This window comes from Ornithodoros turicata, chromosome 3 (genome assembly GCF_037126465.1).
Source record: "Ornithodoros turicata isolate Travis chromosome 3, ASM3712646v1, whole genome shotgun sequence".
NCBI lineage: Eukaryota > Metazoa > Arthropoda > Arachnida > Ixodida > Argasidae > Ornithodoros > Ornithodoros turicata.
In genome coordinates this window covers 82,791,718-82,813,728 of record NC_088203.1, presented here as the reverse complement: position 1 = coordinate 82,813,728, position 22,011 = coordinate 82,791,718, and the positions used below count along the sequence as shown (strand labels likewise).

Sequence of the window (22,011 nt, the reverse complement as noted above, 5' to 3'; positions counted from 1 at the left end):
GAAATATTTTTCTGACTTTCATAATTCAATGATACGAAGTAGTGAAAAATAAATTGTCAAAGTTTGTGGTGGTCGGGCCACGATTTTGGGACGGTTCTTGTGGAATGGCCCAGGTGCTTGGAATGTCGCTCGCTAGGGAGGGAGGGAGGGAGGGAGAGAGAGAAAGAGAGGGAATTCATACCTGGGCGCAGTATTCCTCGGCTATCCTGTGTGCCCACTGAATGCACATGTTGATGGGCCTTGCGGGGTTGGACACGTCGGAGCATTTGATAAGCATACGCTTAATGAGGATTATGTTCTCCGGAGAGCGCAGAGAGTTCGCCTGGTCCTGGTCGGCCATTGACTGCAAACAAGTCATCGTTTGTAAAACACAAAATGTATCCTTGATACCACCAGGAAGCTAGCAGAATTGATGTGCAAGTGACTAGTAAATAGCTTGAAGTATTGATGGCGCTGGAAAATTAAGCATGGTGGGAATACTCGTTGTTGGGACTTAAAATATCATATTTTGTGGTCCTCCATCATACATTTCTTCGAGTCTTCTTGAAGTATACGTGTACCCTATAGGAACAATTGCTTCAAATTCAGAACAACTCCAAATCAAACTCTTTTGACCTCAAAGCTTCACTTTGGAGTCCAATTCTAGCTGTCTGCTGACAAAGTTGGGGAGGAGGCTCCGTTCCGAACACCTCATAAACTGTTTGATAAACGAAAATTCGTCCAACAGGAGCACTTTTGCACGAAGTGCAGGAAGGTAAGCTGTCGCGAAAAATGGCTGGAACTCAGCTCTTCAACTGCATACTCACGTCTGGATCGAAGGCGTCGTCTCCTTGAATGGGCTTCTGGAAGGCGTTGAGGAATTTGGAGAGATGCTCGAAGTGCTTGGTCATCTCTGTGGCCAGCACCATGTCGATGACCGACAGGCGTACCGTACGGTACGTGTCACGGTCTAAATTCTGGAATATGTTCACCTTCTCGTCCGACAGCGTTAGCTTGAATGCGAACGCCGCGTGATGGCTTTCCAGAACGGACCTGGAAAAGGCACAGCCGTGTACAGCGAAGCCACGATTTGCTGTAGGTTTCTTTTTGTGTGCACCGTAAACTTTTTCACACCTTTAAAGGTGTGCGCCATGCACATTAGAAGTGGTTGCCTAACATTTTAATTCCAGGATGATATTTTACAAAATTCAGAAAGCATTACAAAGGACCATGTGACAGCACAAATATTGCTTTCATTATGTCTTGGATATCGTAGATATATGCTAATGCATATATGCATCGCTACCGATGATCGATCACGTGGAAGTGTCTACAATACTGTTCAACAATGTTGAGATTTTGAGAAAGTGCATTTTTGGAGAACAGACAACATGCGAGGAGAGACAGCTCGTGCTAAACCGTACTCCATTATGAAATTAGCAAAATTACACTGAAAAGCGCGTGTGCCATGCACATTATTACACTTTTAATGGTGTGAAGACGGTTACAGTGATGGAAAGAGTTCTTAAATTTGAGGGGTCAGTGTACATTTCTTCGAGTCCTTGATGTCCAGGTGCGTCAAAGGAATGCTTGGACCAGGAGCCACGGACTCCTCTTTATGCACTTTGCGATCATAATCTATATCAGAAGCATATACGTTATAGATAGAAGTCTAAGGCCCTTCAGCCTCAGCTTTGACGCACGTTCATTTTGAGGTATTACGGGTAACACTGAACGTTTAATGAACTGTCATGCTTGAGCAAAACCCTTGAAATGTTACCTGTCATTGTAGAGGATAGCAAGCTCATTGTCAGAGTTGCAAAGAAACGGACTGGATTTTCCGGGGTGGTCAATGTCATGCACGACTGCAGATATCAGGCAGATGGCTTCGTCCAGCGGATCGAATATGTCCTGCGTCAAGAGAACGGTAATCTAAGTCCGCATCGAGGTGCACAGTGACGGCAACAAAGAGAAGCGAAAAGAAGGGTTAAGCGATAAACCGAGTTTCCAATTTGTTTCGTCACTCTATTTGGAGAGCGGTTGGCAGGCTTTGGGATGGAACAGCTGGGTCGACTATCCAACCCTTCGACAATGATTTCTAAAAGAATGAATTGTACATCTGCGTACGTCAGCTTAAGCAGGAGGTCAACACGGTCTTGAAATAAGTCGCAGGTATGAGGTAGTCCAGACGACGGCCCTCAACAGAGTTCCGCGATGTAAGCCGGATCAGGCTGTTTAGTCAGAGCGGATTTTCCGTCGGAGAATGTCTACGAAATTCAGCGCTCTTGGGCTCCTCAGGCGATTACCAAGTCTACAGTCGCCAGCCAAACTTCACGATTAATCGTCGGGGGCTTTCAGACGGTGTACCGGTTCATGTCAGTGATCACGTGATGATGAGAATAATGCTCTTGCGGAGAAACAATACACACACGATATCACGTGCACTTTCATTGCATCATGCATGAAAAATGATGATGCATGTTCGTGCTTCTAGAACCAAGCCAGTTCCGTGACGGAAGGTTATACTGCGAGAAGATGCAGAGCGTGGTGATTTAGCGCAAGCATTATACGAACGAACGGGAAAAGGGTCCACGGACAACGTTAATATTCCTCATACGGATGACGAGTAAGTGGGCAGAGCCGTGGAAGTGCTCTCCGAGGTTCGATTCTCCAAGATAACGAGCTTGTTCTAACAACAACAATAGTTGGGCTAGTTGGTAAAACTGATGCATCTTAAGGCGCAACACACACGGACAAGAGGGAGGCACACAACGCGCCACTCGCAACTCAGTTTAATAGCAAAGGGCACATAGACAGGAACAAAAAAGAAAAAGAAAGAAGACCATCCAGAAAAACACCCTCCCGCCGGCGGGAGGGTGTTTTAACAACCATAAAGTAAATTACAGCGCAGCCGTAACTGTTTAGATGTGAACTTTTACAGCGGACTACCCTAGACGTAAGCGGCCCAAAAACCTCTGTTATACTCTTCTTGCGTACTACTGCATATTGTTAAGTTGCGCCTTGTATTCACAGGACGTTACATTGTAACATTGCCTGCCACTCAATTGATGAAAAGCAAGCCAGCAAATGTGTATGAAATACACTAATCGACAATGTGTGCATGTGATGTGCCGCTTATGTCTACCGCATTTTAGCAAGCGCCATGTGTTTGTATCCAGGCACGACCCTCTGCGCTGTATAACAAACCTTAGTTCAGCCATTCATGTTCACATACCGTTAGATGGCAAAGCGAGAAAGGTACTTGCTTTCTTTCGTAGCTTGATAAGGAAGTAGGCTGTGGCTTGGAGCACGTCCCCTGCATGCGTGGAGTTGTGATAGGGGTTGTCCAGGTAGTGAGCCTCGACAACTTGAAGCCAGTTTCGGATCGTGCTATCGTCGATATTCAAACTGGTATGCACATTCATCTTGGAGAAGAGCGAAAGGCCCAGCCAAATCAGGGGCCTGCACAAAATTGGAACCACAATCAGTCACCAGGTGGTTTCCTCGCCTGTTATAGGCTGTCAGAGTGCCGTATAAGATACGCCACTTTTAAACGTCCCGTTAAAGTACGGGAAGCACAAAGGTTACGCTCCCTATATAACGGATGCATTACAGCAGGGCGTCTCAACTACCTGCGGGATACCGGTCTCGTCAGCACCCTGTGACACAATGTGTGGGACGGTGGAAGACCTCTGACCCCACATAGCAGACTCTCAGTACACCAGGAACGTGACTACGCACTAAGGAATTATTTACCAAGGAATAGCAAGCCGTTCTTTCTGGCTTACTTTTCCTGCAAAAAAGTTTAAAAAAAATAAAAGAGCCTTCCCCGCTCTCTATGGAAGAAAACCAGTGACGTAGTCAGAAAAATATTTCGGCAGAACTTTACATATAAAAAGAGGATATTATTCTGAATGGCGGTTAGTTTTGAGCTTGTCGTGCGGTGCAGTTATGTTTTCAGTGTTTATCATCTCATGTATAGTGCATTAGCCTGGAGTATGGTATTCGGTGGTCTGTTTTGCAGAGCGGCAACTCATTAACAGAGATGGTTCAGGATAATATGTACATCGTACAAAGCGGAATATATGCAGAGTCCTTTAAAGAAAAAGAAAAAAGAAATGCGCAGCTTCGTTTTGTGCACCGGCAAAAAGTCTACGAGTGTCGCAACAATGTGTAGCAGAAGCCGCAATTTTGATCTTTCTTTTTCTAAGGGGCACTAAGGTGTAAAAATATTTCTCCTCGCGTAACGAGAGATGCCGTTACGTTGACACCAACACAAAAGGAATGGGATCCATCCATCGCGTCGGTCGTGAAACACACTGAAACTACAGTTTATTAACGTACAGGCTTTCTTGCAGTAGTCTGCACATCGTCAGGTACAAAAGTGAGCTTTTTTATCACTGTTGTACACCTGACGAAATGCAGGCTACTGCAAGAAAGCTTGAACGTTCATAAACAGTATATAGTTTGTGTTTTTACCTTTTTATCACTCGTGTTGACTGCACTTGACAAGGTTTCTACATTCCTCGATTTCACAAGGAGAAAAACTTTTGTTGTCCGGCGTTCCGTGTCGCTTGTGCTGCGTTCCTTTGTTCCGCAGCATTTATTATCGCTGTAAAGTTACCCCTTTTCGGTGTTTTTTTTTGTTGTTGAAGATTTGTAGGTTGACGGTCGGCCCATATGTCTGTTTCCACGTTTCTATAGCAAAATATTGCTACAGGCATCTGTACGAGTGTACAGGGGCTGTGGCAGCAACTATAGACTTACCTTCTTCCCGAAATGGTTTCAAGCTCGATTATATCGAACTCCCAGACGGTATCGTTCTCGAGGAGTTCTCTGATCTTCGGCGGTGCCGTCGAAAGGCTCGGGAGCGATCCACCTGCCTGCTGATTTGTGGTCACGTTCACTGCGTTGCGTTATGCCAGGTTAGGCTATCTTCTTATGTGTGGACAATGGTTATTAAATAGGCTTACCTTTCATGACAGCGTTTTCGTGGGATAACCTCCGAACGCCAGTAGGTCTCTGTCCGGTCTGCGTGGTAGCAAAAGGACAAAGCTGAATGGAGTTCGGTTATAGGCACATAGAAATATCGCTTTCACACAATGTAACCCCACACGATTCACCACAAGGAAGTGAGCAGCAGCTGTAGGGAAGAAGTCCCCACCAAGCAGAAAAAAGGGATGAATTTCGCATTCTGGCTCATCTAGGTTCTAGCATTTCATTGATCGATTGACATTAAAGGTCCCAGGTTACTGTTTTCCTGGCGATTTGGCTTACTGTTGCGCTGGACGTTTCGCACCAGTGTGCCCGTCCTCTGAGTGCATAAAATCAGGGAGCGTCGTGCGCATTGAAGTGTGGTTGGAGAGCCTTCGTGTGTGCCTGATTTCCCGGGATACTGACTAATCGGTTAATCGATGTACGGCACATCATGTAGTAAATCTTCACTGTCGCCGAATGTGGGAAGTTCTACGTATTATACGTAGAGTTTACAGTGAACCCTCGTTATTATGACCATGGTCGTTCCCGAAAATTTTGGTCATAATGCGGAATTGTCATATTAACGGGGGCATTCGCAGAGGTTTCACTAAATTGTTCCCCAGGAGTATGGTCGTAAAGCGCGTACGTCAGATTATCGGGGGTCATATTAACGAGGGTTCACTGTATTTTATTTAGTCCATGAAAAGAAGGTGTGTCGAAGATTCTATACGCGCAAATGCCAATCCTGTTTACGAACGCTGTGCATTTCTGTCGACTTTTGAAAATCTGCAGAGCCTCCGCAAGTTTCGATGACGCGAGTAGCGGATGACGTAATCATAAGCCCACAAATTGAAACGTCATGTTCTGGAGAGGACACTCGTCTCCTAGCAACGACGCCGGCGTCCGGGAGGGTCACGTGGTGGAGGAGTTACGTGACACTGATCGAAAGAGAGGGGAAACGGGAGAGATGTCTTCTCCCTCCTTGTGTTTTCTGGAAGGTCGGAGCGGTCGGTTGTGTATGTCACGTGGAGTGCTAACGGAGTGCAAAAAGTGAGTCCCCCGAAGACGCAAGGGCAACAACGTTGCAGATGAGAGCCGGGCGCTCCATCGCAGCCTAACATGACGTCACAGTTCTCAAAATAATAATAATCATAATAATAATAATTTGCTCTAGCTTTCGCTTTTGCAAGAATGTAAAGTGAGACAAGAAGATTTCAGTAACATAACTTTGGTAGGATTCTGAAGACACGGGAATTAGTCCATACTGGCATTTTAACAGACACGGTGAGTGGAAAGATGAGGAACTGACGTTAATGAGTCCTGTGACGAGGTCGGATGTCATCTGGTCCTCTGATCTGCCCTGTCCGCCGACGCCCAACTGCGGGTTATAGAGCTCCGTCGAACGCAGGATCTCCAGCACACGGTCAAGGGCTTGCACCACCACGGCCGGGCTGTTGTCCTGGGTAGCCACCAGCATGTTGATCACCTGCAAGAGTCCACGCACGTCATTCACGCAGCCATGTTATAAAATCACACTGGCAAAGCCCAAATGTTGAAATCAGGACCGATCATTGTTTAACCTTCAATGAAACGTCACAACCGATAATGACGCAAGCACTCTTAAAAATGAGCAATTGCAGCTTCTAGTTCCCTAGATTGCAATTACTCCCCATCTTAGTCTCTGACCCTGAAACTTACTCTCCATAAGTCTCGTAAATTCGCGTAGGCTTCGATGCATTTAGTCCTGGGAGGGACTAAAATGACTTTTTTCTCCCCATAGAGTACGTGTGTCGCCCGTGTGTTCCTTGAATTGTGGGGGACCTGCATTTATGATCTCGTCTGGAAGCATGTCATTAAAATGTGACAGTTCCTCTGAGTCGAACGTCTATGAATAGAAAACATTACTGTTGACAGGAGCGCGTGGGAGTTTGCGACCTCCCGGGGAGTAGAGAATGACCGCCTTATACGAACTGTCAGGCGCCGATATTGCCTACAATGAACTATGGACGTGGTGCACAAATACTTACTTTGGTGATCGGAGCTTCTATCGTCATGGCATGGAACTTGGCGAATGATTGCCTCCTGTTCATTCCAACTGTGAAAAAGTGCAAGTCATTGTCAGGCGCGCCTGCCATTAGCCTTGCCACTGCTACACTTCCGTCTCCACATTTCGTGACCTCAAGTTTGAGGTGGGCAGCAAGACCGCGGGTATCCGAAAAGCGGCAGTTGACGATAAGTCAACGAGTTGCGGAACTCGAACCCGCATCTCTCTCGGTTCGAATCCCGCCTATACGGCAGTCACTGACTTTTCGTCAACGCAGATCTTTCATATAGTCATGCAATCTTTCGTATCAGTTCATACCGGTGATCGTGTCAATGCCTCGTGAGCTAAAGCTTCGATTTGTGAAGGGAACGGAAATTAGAGCCCTGATGTAGCCCGGTTGCTGCGTAAACTGTGGTGTTAATCATTCATGTGCAGCAAGCTCGCCTTATATTTTATTCACTGGCATGCCTTTTAGCTCCGAAATCGAAGCGCCCGGCGTTGGTTTCCGAATATGTCGCAGCCTTGTTAGCCTTTATCGGGTGTACAGTCAAGGACTTTTTCTTCAGTCATATCTTTATAAGCATTGCATGAGAGTTGTTCATATGGTACGTAGACGAGATACATGTGAATGCGGGGATTTATACTTATTTCAACACAATACGCAGTCTCCCATCGATACTAGTTCACTTGTTCCATTGTTCCCAAAGCTTTAGACATGTTTTTCGGTTGCTTGCGACACCAGCTGTACACACAGCTACGAAGATCTCTCCATTATATTTGAAATTCTCTGAAGATTTATTGAACAGTCCGAATATGGTGATAATGGGGAAGAGCCAAGTGAGATCTGGGCGGTGACTGAGCGTTACAATTATGTTGACGGAGAGTTGTGGTCGTCAAATACTATATATAGTCGTCATCTCCTCTAGGCCCTGACAGTGCAACTCCAGAGGACACTTAACACTGCAGATACACGGGGCAGTTGGTGACACGACGGTGTAGACATATCGCAGCAATTTAACGAGGAACACAACACAGAAGACGGGACACGATGACGCGATGATGCAGTCATCGTGTACTGTCTTCTGTGTTGTGTCCCTCGTTAAATTGCTACACCGATATGTCTACACCGTCCAGAGGACACATTGATTCACTGATCCCAAGGTGGTTCTTTACGCTGTCAGCACTTTCGCCGTGAATGCGGAGTGCTATGCGGAGTAATGAATCTGGTACGCTTTATTCAGGGGTGGGGAAATTGCTTTCATTTTGTAGCGCATTACCATTACACAATACAGTTTTAGAGAGTAATTTTCTCTCTTTTCTCTCTCGCAGTAAGTTTCTGCGAAATCGGCTGGGTATGAATGATTTCGTCCAGGGATGAGCAACGTATATAATCACAGTGAGATAAGATTTATTGCAAGGCGGGAGGAGCTGATGTACTACAGACACCAAATGGGGGCACACCTCTCTGTCTTCTTCTTCAGTGACCCAGTGAGTGACAAGGAATGCTGAGAAAAAGCACACTGAGGATTTTCTTTGCTTCTTTCCAGGCGCAATTAGTAACTGCTGACTTTAGGTAATGCCTGAATTTTCAAACCGACTGATGAGTAATACCATTACGTATTACGTGGCCAAAATGTAATGCCATTACATTACTTATCACTCATAGAAAAAGTAATTGTGTTGTCCTATCCATCACTACCCTCCTGATTTTATCCCCTTCTGTACCCGCACACCCAGGTGTGGGGTGCAGAAAATTCAAACAGCACTCGAGGTTAGTCGCTATCTAAGGGCGCCATGCAGCTTCACAATCACGTGCAATTAGTGTACTACGCAGGGGTCACGGTATCCAGAATAGACTTTAGGTAGCTACCAGGTTAAGAAGCCCCCACGAACGCGGGATTCCAACAAGTAAGGCTCTTTTCCGGGGTATTTTTAGAATACGCGGTGCATACGACATCCGTAACAAGAGCTTCGTTTCGATTAGGATTTTGATTTCGCCTGGGATTTGGAAATGTGGAAAATTACTCCGAGCTGCTTGCATGGAAACGGATACGTCAGGCACAGCTAGTCAGATTTTCTCAGTGTCGATTTGTAATATGTATTTAGGGTGCCTTTTTTTATTCGATGCATATTTTGGAATAAAAAGTTACGAGAGCAGAACAGGTGACGTTTTTACGGATGAGCGGCAACTACGCTGCCCTCAGAATATTTTTATTAACAAAATCCGCATCTGCAAGCATTGAGCATGCTTTAATCTGAACTAAAATTGGTGGAGTCTCATCTAAGTACTACATATGATTTTCACGCGTTTCTTTTTTCTTTTTGCCTTCACTGCGCAGTCAGGCGGAGCTTTTCCGGTTAGTTCCCGTGTATTCACACGATCGACATTCCCCAGAATACATCAGCGTAATATGCGTAAAGCATCATAGCTTTCTGCTGTCACGTACACGCGACGTGACACTTCGTCAGTACACTGCTAGCGGTGGAGAATATCCTGAGACACAGGAGCAACATATTCCGTAGCAGACAGGAAAATACGCCGACGGTGTCGTCTGCTAAGTGTCTTCTGCTAATAAGTGTCTTCTGCTAATAAGTGTCTTCTGCTAACAAGTGTTTTCTGCTAAGTGTCGCTTGCTATGTGTCGCTTGCTATGTGTCGCCTGCTAAGTGTGCAGTACGCCGCTCCTGATAATCCGGCACCGTGTGAATGCACAACATAACACAGGACAGAACTTCGGCTCTGTAAGCAGTGCTTTCGCTTTTTCTTCCACTAGAATATTCCGTGAGGATGTCGCCCGTGTGAATACGCGGTTCCTCAACCATAGAGTTTCCCTTTCCAGAATCATATGACTTCGTTTGCGATACTAAGGGGGTGATAAGTGGGGGCATCCTTAACCTCTATAGGTTGCCACGATGTACGCAGGCAGAAGAACTTAAAAACGGCGGACAACTCACCCTCACTGCACAAGGACCGAACATCACAAGATGCCTTTCTAGAACTCTTACAACTTGCATTATACGAATATGGCTGCAAATCTATAAGAAAATTTAATCGGCAATCAATTACCAGACTTCGTTGCTTCGTTTTTAACGTTCAAGATCGTTATGCGTAACAGGTTGATGTACAACTTGACAGGGGGCTCATGAGTTCGCAGATCCCGATGCGAGATTTTGCACCTCCCATAGTTTAATGATCAATTTGGTTTGGTTGGGGGACCTGCCGGTGACACCATATCGCTGTTCGATTGTTCCAGCCATCTTGCGTGTTGTTCGGTATAATGGGCAACAAAGATGCGACGCGTTAACTGGTACACTTACGCTAATATCATCAAATGGCGCAGAATGGAACATCTAAAAGGCAGCGATGATTGATTGCCATCGCTAAACGCTGCACACCCTAGCGGCTTCACCCTACACCATTTGATGCTTTGCAGAAGTTTCTTCGTTTGTGGGCTGCTTGTGATACGAATTTGTATTCCGCATTTTTAGGAAAAAATCTGTAGCTTTATCAAATTTTTGTCACGAATAATGTGATACTTACTCTTACCACCCTGCAACTTGTTTTGGCTTTTGTGCACATATTTACTGCGTACCTTAGTAGCCTCGTAACATTTTCATCACAATTAATCGTCGATAATTTCGCCGCTCACATTCCCCAGTCATTATCCGATTCTTACTCTCCCTAGTGCTTCACATAATCAGTCTAAAAATGGCGGAGTCCTAAAATTCCGTCTGCACGGTCTGATTCATTTCCACATATTTTCGAGAAAGAATCCGTTCTTCGAAATTAATTTATCACAAGCCCCACGACTTTCCGGAAACAATGTCCCATGGGAGACGAACCTTGTCACCGGAATTTGAAGACGTCAACACCAGCGCCCTCTGGAAAGGCTATCATTCTCTCATCATTGCCTGCGCAGGACTGTTGCCCAAGTTACCAACGCAGCAGTAGATTTGATCATCAGTGTGTAGTGCAAACAAGAAGCCCACGGAGCTTTAGCCAGATTTATTAAGCGTAACCAAGGCTTATCGACAGTCCAAATGAAGTAGTTTGCTGCGCAAGCATCGGAAAGACGCCTACGCTAAATGAACATGGACGGGTCAAGGAGGACTTCATAAAATGGCACTAACCTGCGTCAGGGGAGAAAGGCTTCTCCATAAAGAAGGGACACTCCTTGATATATACAAGGTGGTCAGACATACTGCGAAGAGAGAGCAAATATTTTACACAAGGGTTACAGCAGCTATCTCACAACAAAACACAGCGTATTACGATAGAAATTCGGAAATATTCTAACATATCCGCATTTATCAGAGTCTTCCCTTTGTAACATTAGAAAGAGTGGCTGTGTTGATGTAGCTTGCTCTTCTTGTTTTAGGTTGCCGGTGCTTTGTAGCTTGCTGCTGCGTGTTGTATTTATTGCACGGTGGTATGCGATGTCAATGTAGGAGTCGACCAATACCCTATGTATTTGCTTTTTGTCTTTGTTTTGCTCACGGTGTACTCTCTCTGTCCCTGAGAGCATTTTAAGATACGAATAAAATAAATAACAAGGAGTGTTGAGAACTATGGCAAACCGGAGTCTGAAAGGTGCAGGATTTAATGGACCGATGGCAGAACGATACAAGACTGAATGGTAGATGCGCGCGTGGACGGTGGCCGATGATCTTCGTCCTTTTTACAACAAGGAGCAATTAACATGAGCAATGCAAATCGAATTGCCCGCATGCTTTTCAGCTGAAATATAAACCAAGTGGAAGTTCGCACCAACGCGTAAATATATTTTGGTATCGATTAGAGGACCTTTGGTAGGAGCCGTGGGATACTCGACAAATGTTCTTTGCACAGACATCGCGTATAGACGAATTACGTTCTATCCAAGACATCCTCAACTTCGCTCAGGCGTTACTGAGTAAAGGCTCCGTAAACACTTCCAAGGGAATTTTGTTTTGGTATCTTTTCGGAGAGAGCAAGGAATTAGGAGAAGGTAATATTTGTACGCTCCGAAGGGGAGGGGGGAATAGGAATAAACTGTAGAGCAACTACACACTCTCAGAAAAAAGGGTGGAGCGGTTACACCTTTCAGGAGGTAATAAGTTGTCGCATTATGTTGTGCCTAAAAGGTTGCAAAGTTCTACCTGCTACATACGAATGATAGAGTTACCGCTTCTGATTCGGTGAGCGATGGGGGCGTACGCCTTTTTGTAGCAATTTGAATATATGATAATTGCTTTTACCCACCTTTTACACCCTTTATCAGACGCTATGTTGACCTACGTGGTAACTATAGAAGTTACCACCTTTTCACACCCTTTTTTCTGATAATGCAGGTTCTGGTTTCCTACATTGTCAAATACTTTCTATTTTAGTCCCCTAATCCTGACATTTGCTCCCTGTACAGTATCGCCTTGGGTGATGACACCCTAATCATCATCATCATCATCATCCGAATAAAGTTATTTCCCAATACCGCAAATAATCCTTAGACTGGAGCACTGCACGGGCAGACTTTTCCGGACCCGACCCGGCCCGGGCGCATCGAAATAAGGCCCGGCCAGACCCGGGCCCGGACCTTCATATTTTTATGCGGCCCAGCCCGGCCCTGCCCGGTGGCCCAGTGAGTAGAGCCCGGTCCGGTCCGACCCGGCGTCTAAGCGAATAGAACCCGGCCCGGCCCGGTAAATCGGCGAGTAGAGCCGGGCCTAGTATTTCCGGCCGTGACGTACGCGTTTCTGGCGCTTATCAAACAAATTTATAAGAGAATTTATAAGCAGAGACGCACGAATAGCATGAGACGAAATCAAATCCAGAACGCACGCGTGCATGGGCGTTATCGTTACACTGTCATGTTTTTGCGGAGGTAGAGGAGGTAGAGGTGCGGAGACAAACTCCTTCTCCCAGGCCCTACCCCTTTCAGCAAACTTTGCCAACGTGATTGTGAAATACGTGAGGAGTGAGGAGCAACGCGAAGTGGATTTGAGAATGTTCTAGACGGTCGAATCATACGCATAATGCATAGGGTTCTTAGTTTTCGGGTTTTATGGTTTTTCAAATTCGAGAGGGAAAAATCGGGTGCCATTTACACACAAGGATTCGAGGAGAAATCGGGCGCTACGATCTCTGTTTGATATGTCGTCGGGGAATTTTCAGGTTAAACGAAAGGCATATTAAACAAGCCACTCCTGTGACACTTGGACGCGAATCTTTATATTTCCGCTTAGAACTAAGGCAGTGGATGACCGCGGTATTCAAACACTTGCCAGAGCTCCACAAAAGCTTGCCTTTGACTCCTGCAGGAGGCAATTATAAACGGAGAACAAATAGGTTGTCACAAATCTCTTTGCTGAGATTATGATGCACTTTTCCAACGGTTTACCTAGAACGACAAGTTGAAGGACCGCAAGGATTTCGGGTAGTTATCGGGTTTTACCCAAATTCTTGAAAACTTGTTCGGGTGGGGTGGGTGGGGTGGGGGTGGGGGGGTGGGGTGGGGAACTATCGTAAAAAATCGGGTTTAACCCGAAAACGAAGAACCCTAAAAATACAGTGTCCTTTGCTTGTCTTCGCAAACATATGCACAGGAATGACGCAAGCGCGTGATGAATGACCATTGTGTGGAATTACCTGTGTGACTCGGCCGAGCCTGATTCTTGGAAACATGTTTGTCGGCCCGCGCCTGGCTCGCGGTGGTGGCGTATTTTGACGGCCGGGGCCCGGCCCGGCCCGGAGTACACAGCCCATAACAACCCCTGCCCGGCCCGCGGGCCGGGTCGGGGGCCCGTGCCCATGCAGGGCTCTAGCTTAGACTTCGCATGAACTCCTCTGCACTTAGTCCCGCAACGTACTAAGGACTGTGGTGACGCATCTAATCCCAAAAGAGTATAAAATTACTGTTTTTGTCCCTTAGACTAAAATCGAGCAAAATGAATTTCGAAGTTTCAAGTGAAGCAAAGAGAGAGAGAGAGAAACGTAGGTAGTAAGACCATCGCCCGCAATTTTCACTGGTTTGAACTGCACAGCAGCCGTCTAGTTTCATAAATCGCGCGAGAAATAAACGTTTTACTTTTGTCAGTACAATTTTTTACTGTTCCTTCATGTAGCAGTAAAAAACGCTGTTGCAGGAAAAAAAGAAAAGAAATCGGTTTTGACGTATTGCGGAGCACGGCTCGTGCGATTACCAAAACAGTTCCCCAGTCATTTCTTCCACCAGAAACTTTCACCGTTCCGAGCCATGGAGATGAAGATGTTGCATCAGTACTCACATAACTGATTCGCAACGGACGGAAAGGAGAGAAAAATTTTCGTACCCACTATGAATCTCAACAGGCGCGATCTTGCTCCACATGGGGATGCACTCTCCGGATTTCCTCTTGTGGAACAACGTGCCTTCCCATTCCTGAAAGACAACCAACCGTGCATTAAAAAACAGTATCCCGTTACGGAAAGAAAACATTACCTTTCCCTTTTTGATCTGCGCGGCGATCGTCTGTACGACATCTCCCTTGAGAGAGTCTGTACGATGGAGCTCCTGAGCGTTAGCACCCAACATCTCTTCCACGGAGTAGCCCACCAGTTTCTCAGCTGCCCGGTTCATAAACTGCGCAGGGGCACATTTAGAACGTCTATATGAGCAAAGCCGTGCTTGGATTGTGCACCCGTGAAATACAGTGTGGGTGCTATAAAAGGTCAATCACATTTTCGCGCGCGAAGTTATACCAACTAAACAGAGAGACTTCTACTGCCACATAGTGAATATTGTTTTTTTTTTCAAGAGAGCCTACGAAAAAATAGTGGTTACCAGCCACTGTGTAACAAAATAAAGACGGCCACGCGAACTTTCGCCTTCATGTATTTCCTATGCGCTATACCGATGGATGGAGGCGAAAGTTTGCGTTGTCGTATTTATTTTATTACACAGCGCTTGGTAACCCGGTTTTTTCATAGGTTTCACTGACAAATTCTTTACTCTGAGGCAGAGGAAGTCTGTGCGTCAAGGAGGCACCACGTCTTGCACGGAAATGTGACTGGCCTTTTAGAGCACCCACCATGTATCATTGAGTGGAATGAACTCACAGGGGTGACACAAACCCGCCATTGTTGTAACTACCCTCAAGCGGGTGCTTTTGACAAATCTGCCATCTTGTCCTGGTCGCAAGTCATAGAAAACGTCATTTTGAGGTCATGTGACTGTTTACATGTCGCTTTGCCGCTCACCGATATATTTCCGTCGCCATAACGCCAAAAGATGGACGTATTTTGCCAGCCTAAACTATGCGGTGCTTCTTCCGCAACATGGTAGTCAATTTCTCCTTAGTTTAAGTACATCGCATCGGCTCAATGGTTCTTAACGCGCGGTCATCATCACATCTTTGGAAGTCGTCAACGGTACGAGGCCTTATGTGCAAAACTGCGCGTTTTATCGCGAGATTATCGGATAAAAATAATTACCCTGATCGAAAGACATCCAAAACGTTGCACAGAAACAACAACCGCATTGTTTACAAACGGTTCGGCTGCCGATCATGAGCGCCGCCATCTTTAATGTCACGTGTGCCTTGACGTTTTCTGTGACGTGCGACCAGGACCTGTCCAGGATGCATTGCGCTCGCCCAGCACGCACTATGCAAGCTAGCTGGCGTGAACTCGATGAAAGCAAGATTCCTCGATACTGAGGCACGAAAACAAACGGAGCGAAACACAAACTGAGAACGTGCAAAAGTGGATTAAAGGCGCACTAAAATTGAAAAGATTATCGTCGCAAGTTGCAACAAAAGGATGCTGTGCGTGATTTGTTCGAGGTTTTCTCTTAGTTGAGCTAAGCAGGCACGTTCTCAGCGTCGCCAGAGCTTTTATTTTTCAATGAATTAGGAACGTTCAGCATGTCATCACAACAGGTGAAAAATTTTGAAGGGATTACTAACAGACAAATCCTGCACGGCGCGTCAGATGCAAGCATGGTCATCAAGACTGAGGCACGGCGTGCATCAGACTCAAAGCGGGCTTCCCTGCATTGAGCATGCATCGGCGGCAGAGTACGCTTTACAGGAAGCATTCGGTTGCGGAAGGCCAAAGACCAGTAGGGCCGCTTGTCAAGCGCATGGCCTTTATTCAAGGTTGCGCTTTAGGTCTAGCTCGAGCAATACTGAAATTATTTCACGACATATATACAAGTAACTCGCGTGTAATACGTTTACATTACTCGTTCGTCTCCCAGATTACATTGTCTTTAGGACGCGCTATTTTGATTGAATCATATGGCAGCAACAGAATAGGCGCTATCGAAACAAAGTGCCACGTATTTATTTATTTAGGATACTGTTGACCTGCCGACGGGGGTCGTTACAGGAGTCAGCTGGCATATAACAACACTCCAACTTTTGTGTGCCTAGCCACACAGGCATACAAGGCAATGAGGTTGTTGACCGCGCTGCTGCTGCGGCAGCTTCAAAAGACGGCAGTCCTTTCGAGATACCGATGCAAGATATTAGGGCAGCACTTAGGAAATCACTGTATACAAAATGGCAGAGTTTCTGGAACACACAGACACACAACAAGCTACACTTAGTTAAACAACACATCCAAAGTTATGGAGAACGCCAGGAAAATCGTCTCTTGGGTGTTCTGAGAACAAGGTTGCGGATAGGCCACACCTTCCTCACGCACAAATTTTTACTCTGTGGAGAGGAGCCGCCAATGTGTGAAAACTGTGGTGAACTCCTCTCTGTCATCCACATTCTTATCACCTGCCCACACCACGAAATCCATCGTCAGCGTCATTTTACAGAGTTTTATACACATTTTTTGCCTCTTCATCCAGCGCTCTTGCTTGGCGATGAGGCTATTATCCCCTTCAGCAGAATTTTTAATTTTTTAAGAGACACTGGAATTGTAAGTTTTGTGTAGTTTTAGTCTTGTATTTTAGATGTTACTTCTCTTCCTTTTTAAGTACTGCACCTACTTCTTACTAGTCTTATTTTAATCACGGTGTTGGCGCATTATGACCTATGTAGTTAATGCGCCATTAAAACTCCAATCATCATCATCATTGTACAAAACCGGAAAAATCTCTTGCACTAACCACACTCCTAGGAAGACTGTTCCACTCATGAATTGTTTTTGGATAAAAGGAATTCTTAAACACATCTGTACGGGCATAGTATTCCTGTAAATGAAGGTGATGTTCGTGTCTTGAACCCAAAGTAGCTTTGACCAAGCAAGCGACAGTGCGCAAGCTGCTGAGTAATTGAAAAATGAATTTAAGCCGTAATGTCTTGAACTGTAATTCTACAGGAGGTAGTCTTGCTCGGCGGCACAGCCCAGTAGCAGATGTGCTCGTGCGAAAATCCCTGGCAATGAACCGAGCCCCTCTTTTTTGAACACTTTCTAATTTCTTTTTGTGACTGACAAGATATGGGTCCCAAACAGTACAAGCATATAGCAATATTGGTAGGGCAAGTGATTTGTACGCGTTCAGTCTTACTTCAGGCGTTAATTGACATAGCGCTCGTGTAAGCTGGAACAGTCTTCCCACTGCTTTTTGAGTAACGTAATCGACATGAGCCGTCCGCGATAAGTTCGACTGAAAATAAACACCCAAGTACTTGTAGGAACTAACCTTGTTCAGTAAAGTATCGTTAATGCAATAATTATAGGCTAGAGAGGTTTGCTTTCTTGTAATATGCATAAAAACAGTCTTCTTCACTTTTTGACTTAACTGGGATATTGCGCACCAATCTACAACATTTTGCAGAGCTCTGGCTAGTGCAATCTGATCGTCCGTACAAGCAACTGTCCTATAGAGGACAGTGTCATCAGCATAAAGACGCAGAGTTACGCCGTATGTACTGCACGACGAGCTAGAGGTCAAGTGCCTGCCTTCAGCGTCGTCATACGGGCTTGCGTTCTAAAGGAATACCATCTGCATTCCGTGGAAACAAAACAAACAAACTGCAATACCAGTCTCTCTTCTGGGTTTGAATTGACCACGCGGTTTACACAAGACGTAGAAACGTATTCACACCAGCAATACATGGAATCACGGCCTACTGTAGATAGCAGCAGTGTTCGTTTATCGGCGTAGCATTGATTCTGGGATTACCGAAAAAAAGACACTGATATTACCGTCCGCACTTCTCGCGGGCATACCTTGCTAGCTTCTGTCCCGTAAACCACGTGAGCCGCGAAAACACGTATGTAGTAAAAAAGTTGTCTCTTGAAGCAAAAGTTTTGTCTCTGCTCATCCAACGGAGCATTCCGCGCCTTACCTTGATCTGCCAATAAAACATTTTTTTTGCACTTTCGTCGAGCACAACTTTGATCCTGCTCTGCCAATGGGATTCGCCATCAAACTGTGTGATTCAGGACCTCAGTTCAGTTGGCTCTATCGTTAGTCCTTAGATGAGCGATACAGATTTAGATGAACTTCGATTTCTTCATTAAGTAAATTCAGAAATACCAGGGGCAACAGTCGACGATGAAGTACGTGCTGTCTCACTGGTAGTTAACAGGCGACTGTTTGTGTCAGCATGTTCTTATCCCGCTGTCGTAATCTAGAGTTGGGCTACGCAATATGTTTCCGTACCTGTATCTCATGGTTAGGCCCTGTGACGATTACACCGTCTCGTGAAAAGTGCAGTGCAGAGAAAAGGGCCTCAGAAGCCCTCAGCTTCCAGAGGCTGATCAGGTCATTGTGTTCTATTTGAATCATCTCGTTCAGGCACACGCCGTAGGAAGACGACTCTGTGAACCACTGCAATAGAGCGAAAAATCGTAAACACCGCTGTAACGGAAGTGGCATACAGTATAGAAGCGTTTGAACGTTATGCTCGCAAAGCCATTTTCAAGCGTCCGTGCGTCCGTTCATACATTACGGAAGTGTAAACCGTGTATCCGACGAGGATTCCCCAGCTACATTCCCCAAAATAATCCAGCGAAAGATGTGAAAAACGTCATAGCTTTCTGCTGCCACGCAAGCGCGGGCACTCAGTGTCATGTGTTCTTGTGCGGTGCGTAGCAGACGACAGGAAAACACGTGTCGTCTGGTAACTGCGCAGCGCCAACGCCACCTAGATGAAGACCTGCTTAATGCCTCCTCTCATTCCTTCGCACGCGGCCATCTTGTGGACACTCCTTCGCCGCAAGACTATCTCAAACATAGACTTGCTGTGGCTAACAGTGGCTAGCCATGTGTCTGCTAGCGGCTCGCCCCCATAGGCCATAGCTACTGCGACCGAAAGCAAGGCTGTGATTGGCGGCTTTGTATCTAGGCGGTGTTGGCGGTGCGCCACTCCGATAGTCCCCAAAGGGAGAAAACACGACATAACACGTACGCGGCGTAGCTTCTTTCTTGTGAGCTTTTTTTTTTTACTTTCACTTCCACTAGAATATTCCGTGGGGCTGTCGTGCGAACACTGTTCACCCTGAACTACTATTCTACTCACTGTTACTGCTGTTACTACTGTTACTGGTAAACACTGGTAACTTACTCTGTTGTAACCTGATTTAAGTAGAGGTATAATGGCAGCGTCTTCCTTTTCTGCCAGCCTGAAAGGAAAAAGTTCCGCACATTTGAACGTGCATCTCACGAAAGTTCTCTAAATACCCAGGAGAAACACTCACCCTTTCTTTACAACTGCTACTATACACGAAAACTGGCTTCCCCTAAAACCACGAATTGTCCTGCAAAGAGGAAGGTACATAACGCGGTAAAGTTTGGGGGAACATATGTAACGACTTTCTCTGGTTGTAACATGCGACGACGCAACACTTTTCTCCGTGGCCAAATTTTACGAGCCCTTAAAGGCGATTCGCCTCAGAACGAGAGAAGACCAGTAGAATCCCTTGTGCTTCTCATCGTCCATCGTATTCTACGCGCTTATGTTTAACGATGAGTCTCAGGCGAAGCACCGTCGAGGCTGGCCCACACAGATACTGTAAGACCCAGGCGTCCAATACTAGGCTGTCCCTGTAAGGGTGGGGATGACACGAATGATTTGGCAAGCGTCTTTAGATTCTAATGCGTGGAAACCAGTACATGTTAGGGGAGTGAGGAAGAGCGTGGTGCCTCGCCACTGCGCAATTAGTATATATAAAAAAGAAAAGAAGTATCATGACAAAGTAGTCGGCAGCAGTGCGACCGTAAAGGTCTGGCACGATCTCCTGACGTGACGTAATCAGGTCCGTGTGACTTATCGTCACCGTAGCGACCTGCTGTGAAGTCTCATTTCCAACAGAAATCTCTCCCCCTATACCGACAGGCCGCGGTGCTACTTGCGGCGGTCTCCTCATCTCCGAGCACCTCACGGAGAGATGTCAGCAGTCAATCAATCAATCAATCAATCATTCATTTACACGCTTTCTCGAGGAGGGGACGAGACATCCCGCGCCCCCTACAGGTCCAGTCCCCTCGAGCAAAAGTGCGTGTCACTTATGGCACAATTCGCCGCAGTGAAAACGAAAAGTTCATGGAGAGGGACTCCACTTTGAGAAGGAACTGCAGCATCCTTCGCGTGCTCTTTAAACCCCTAGTCATCGGTTATGGCAAGCTTACGTTCATATCCTCCATTAGCCGGTCCTTTTCCATTCCCATGTTCGAAACGAGTCTCTTAAGTGAAGCTTTCTGAATTGCTATAAGCTGCTTGCTGGAAATGAAAGCTGCTCGCTGCTTATGAAAAAAATGTCCCTGTCCGAGATGTGTTCTTTAGTGGCCCACTAATATCGGATGGACGTTTTCCGTTCCAGCTTTGATATAACCGATTCTGAGCGATGACTGTGAAACGTTCAGCGTGTCGATCGTTACAACGAAGTCACGGATGCGCTTTACATTTGTCGAAACCTCAGCGCTACTAAGGGGTTTTATGGAATCGTAAGTGCTTCCCAATTCTGAATCCCTATCGTTGTCAGCCAATCAGAGCGCAGAGCGCTGGGTCACAAGGTTGATACATTTTACGGTTCAACGACTGAAAAAGTGTGATCACATCTTTCCGGATCACTCTCGTGAAATCAACATGGCAACACGGCGACCGCTCGACAACTGTTCAAGAACTTAGCGGTGAAAGGCGATTTATTCCTCGTTTGTGAAGTACTTGATAGAGGTGACACAATAGTTAAAAGAAAACAGCCAACTGGACGGAAACAGAACCAACAGTCTCCTAGCCAACCGTCATCCCAAATGACACCGTTCTTTCCAGTGATTCGTGAAAAGCAGGAAGCATAAATTTCTTTATGACACTCATGTGAAGTTGTGTGCTAGGAGCGCATATTCACTGTGAGTGCAACTTGAAACGTGGTTTCGACACAGTAGATATTTTGAAGGCTATTTCTTTTCGCGTGGCACTGCAGAACGAAGACTCAATGGTTTATCCAGAATCCCAAGCATGGAGGCCGGAGAGGTATTGAATAAAATTGGGGTGGGGTCATAGTTACGTCATTACAGCTTAACATATCATTACCAACATCTGTGCACTCTTAAAAATGAACTTCACCGCATCCCAGGCAGCACAATGTACTGAAAGTCGAGTGCAATAGGGGTGGACGGGTAGGTGGAAGGCCTTGAACAGACTTGTGAAACTAAAGAGCATTGATAAGACACATGCCGTCCACCCCTATTGCACTCGACTTTCAGTGCATTGTGCTGCTTGGGATAGCACGCTCCTAGCCAACCATAATCTCAAATGATATCGTTATCTGTCCTGATTTGTTGAAATCGGGAGGCGTACGCCTTTTTGTGATAATTATGAACAGCATAAGTGTCACAAAAAATGCGTACGCCTCCCGTTTTCAACAAATCAGGGAAGATAACGATATCATTCAAGATGATGGTTGGCTAGGAGCGTGCTATGCGGTGAAGTTCATTTTTAAGAGTGTGTAAAGCTGAAATCGGAAGGGCACCCCCTGTCGGGGGTACACAGGTGAAAAAGTTAGGGGGTGTTAGGGGGGTGTAGGGGGGGGGTCTGGATAAATCACTGAGAAGGCTTCATCTGATAGCCGAAATATTAGAACAGAGTGCGTGT

The 22,011-nt window shown here is 45.9% G+C and overlaps 1 protein-coding gene across 3 annotated transcripts in view; it reads right to left on the bottom strand.

The window, feature by feature from the left end:
• The window catches only part of LOC135388697 (high affinity cAMP-specific and IBMX-insensitive 3',5'-cyclic phosphodiesterase 8B-like), a 259,486-nt gene that overhangs the window by 9,943 nt on the left and 227,532 nt on the right, over window positions 1-22,011 (bottom strand). For 2 of the 3 annotated variants that reach the window (XM_064618419.1, XM_064618421.1), the window contains exons 4-18: window positions 19,619-19,678; window positions 19,486-19,543; window positions 18,582-18,749; window positions 14,457-14,597; window positions 14,308-14,396; window positions 11,131-11,201; window positions 9,955-10,035; window positions 6,984-7,051; window positions 6,266-6,442; window positions 4,953-5,010; window positions 4,747-4,885; window positions 3,246-3,441; window positions 1,760-1,890; window positions 807-1,032; window positions 182-343 (exon numbers count right to left, since the gene is read on the bottom strand). In XM_064618419.1, the coding sequence (XP_064474489.1) occupies window positions 182-343; window positions 807-1,032; window positions 1,760-1,890; window positions 3,246-3,441; window positions 4,747-4,885; window positions 4,953-5,010; window positions 6,266-6,442; window positions 6,984-7,051; window positions 9,955-10,035; window positions 11,131-11,201; window positions 14,308-14,396; window positions 14,457-14,597; window positions 18,582-18,749; window positions 19,486-19,543; window positions 19,619-19,678 (1,825 nt within the window). The remainder of the gene's footprint in view (window positions 1-181; window positions 344-806; window positions 1,033-1,759; window positions 1,891-3,245; window positions 3,442-4,746; window positions 4,886-4,952; window positions 5,011-6,265; window positions 6,443-6,983; window positions 7,052-9,954; window positions 10,036-11,130; window positions 11,202-14,307; window positions 14,397-14,456; window positions 14,598-18,581; window positions 18,750-19,485; window positions 19,544-19,618; window positions 19,679-22,011) is intronic. The other variant, XM_064618420.1, reaches the window with a different exon arrangement.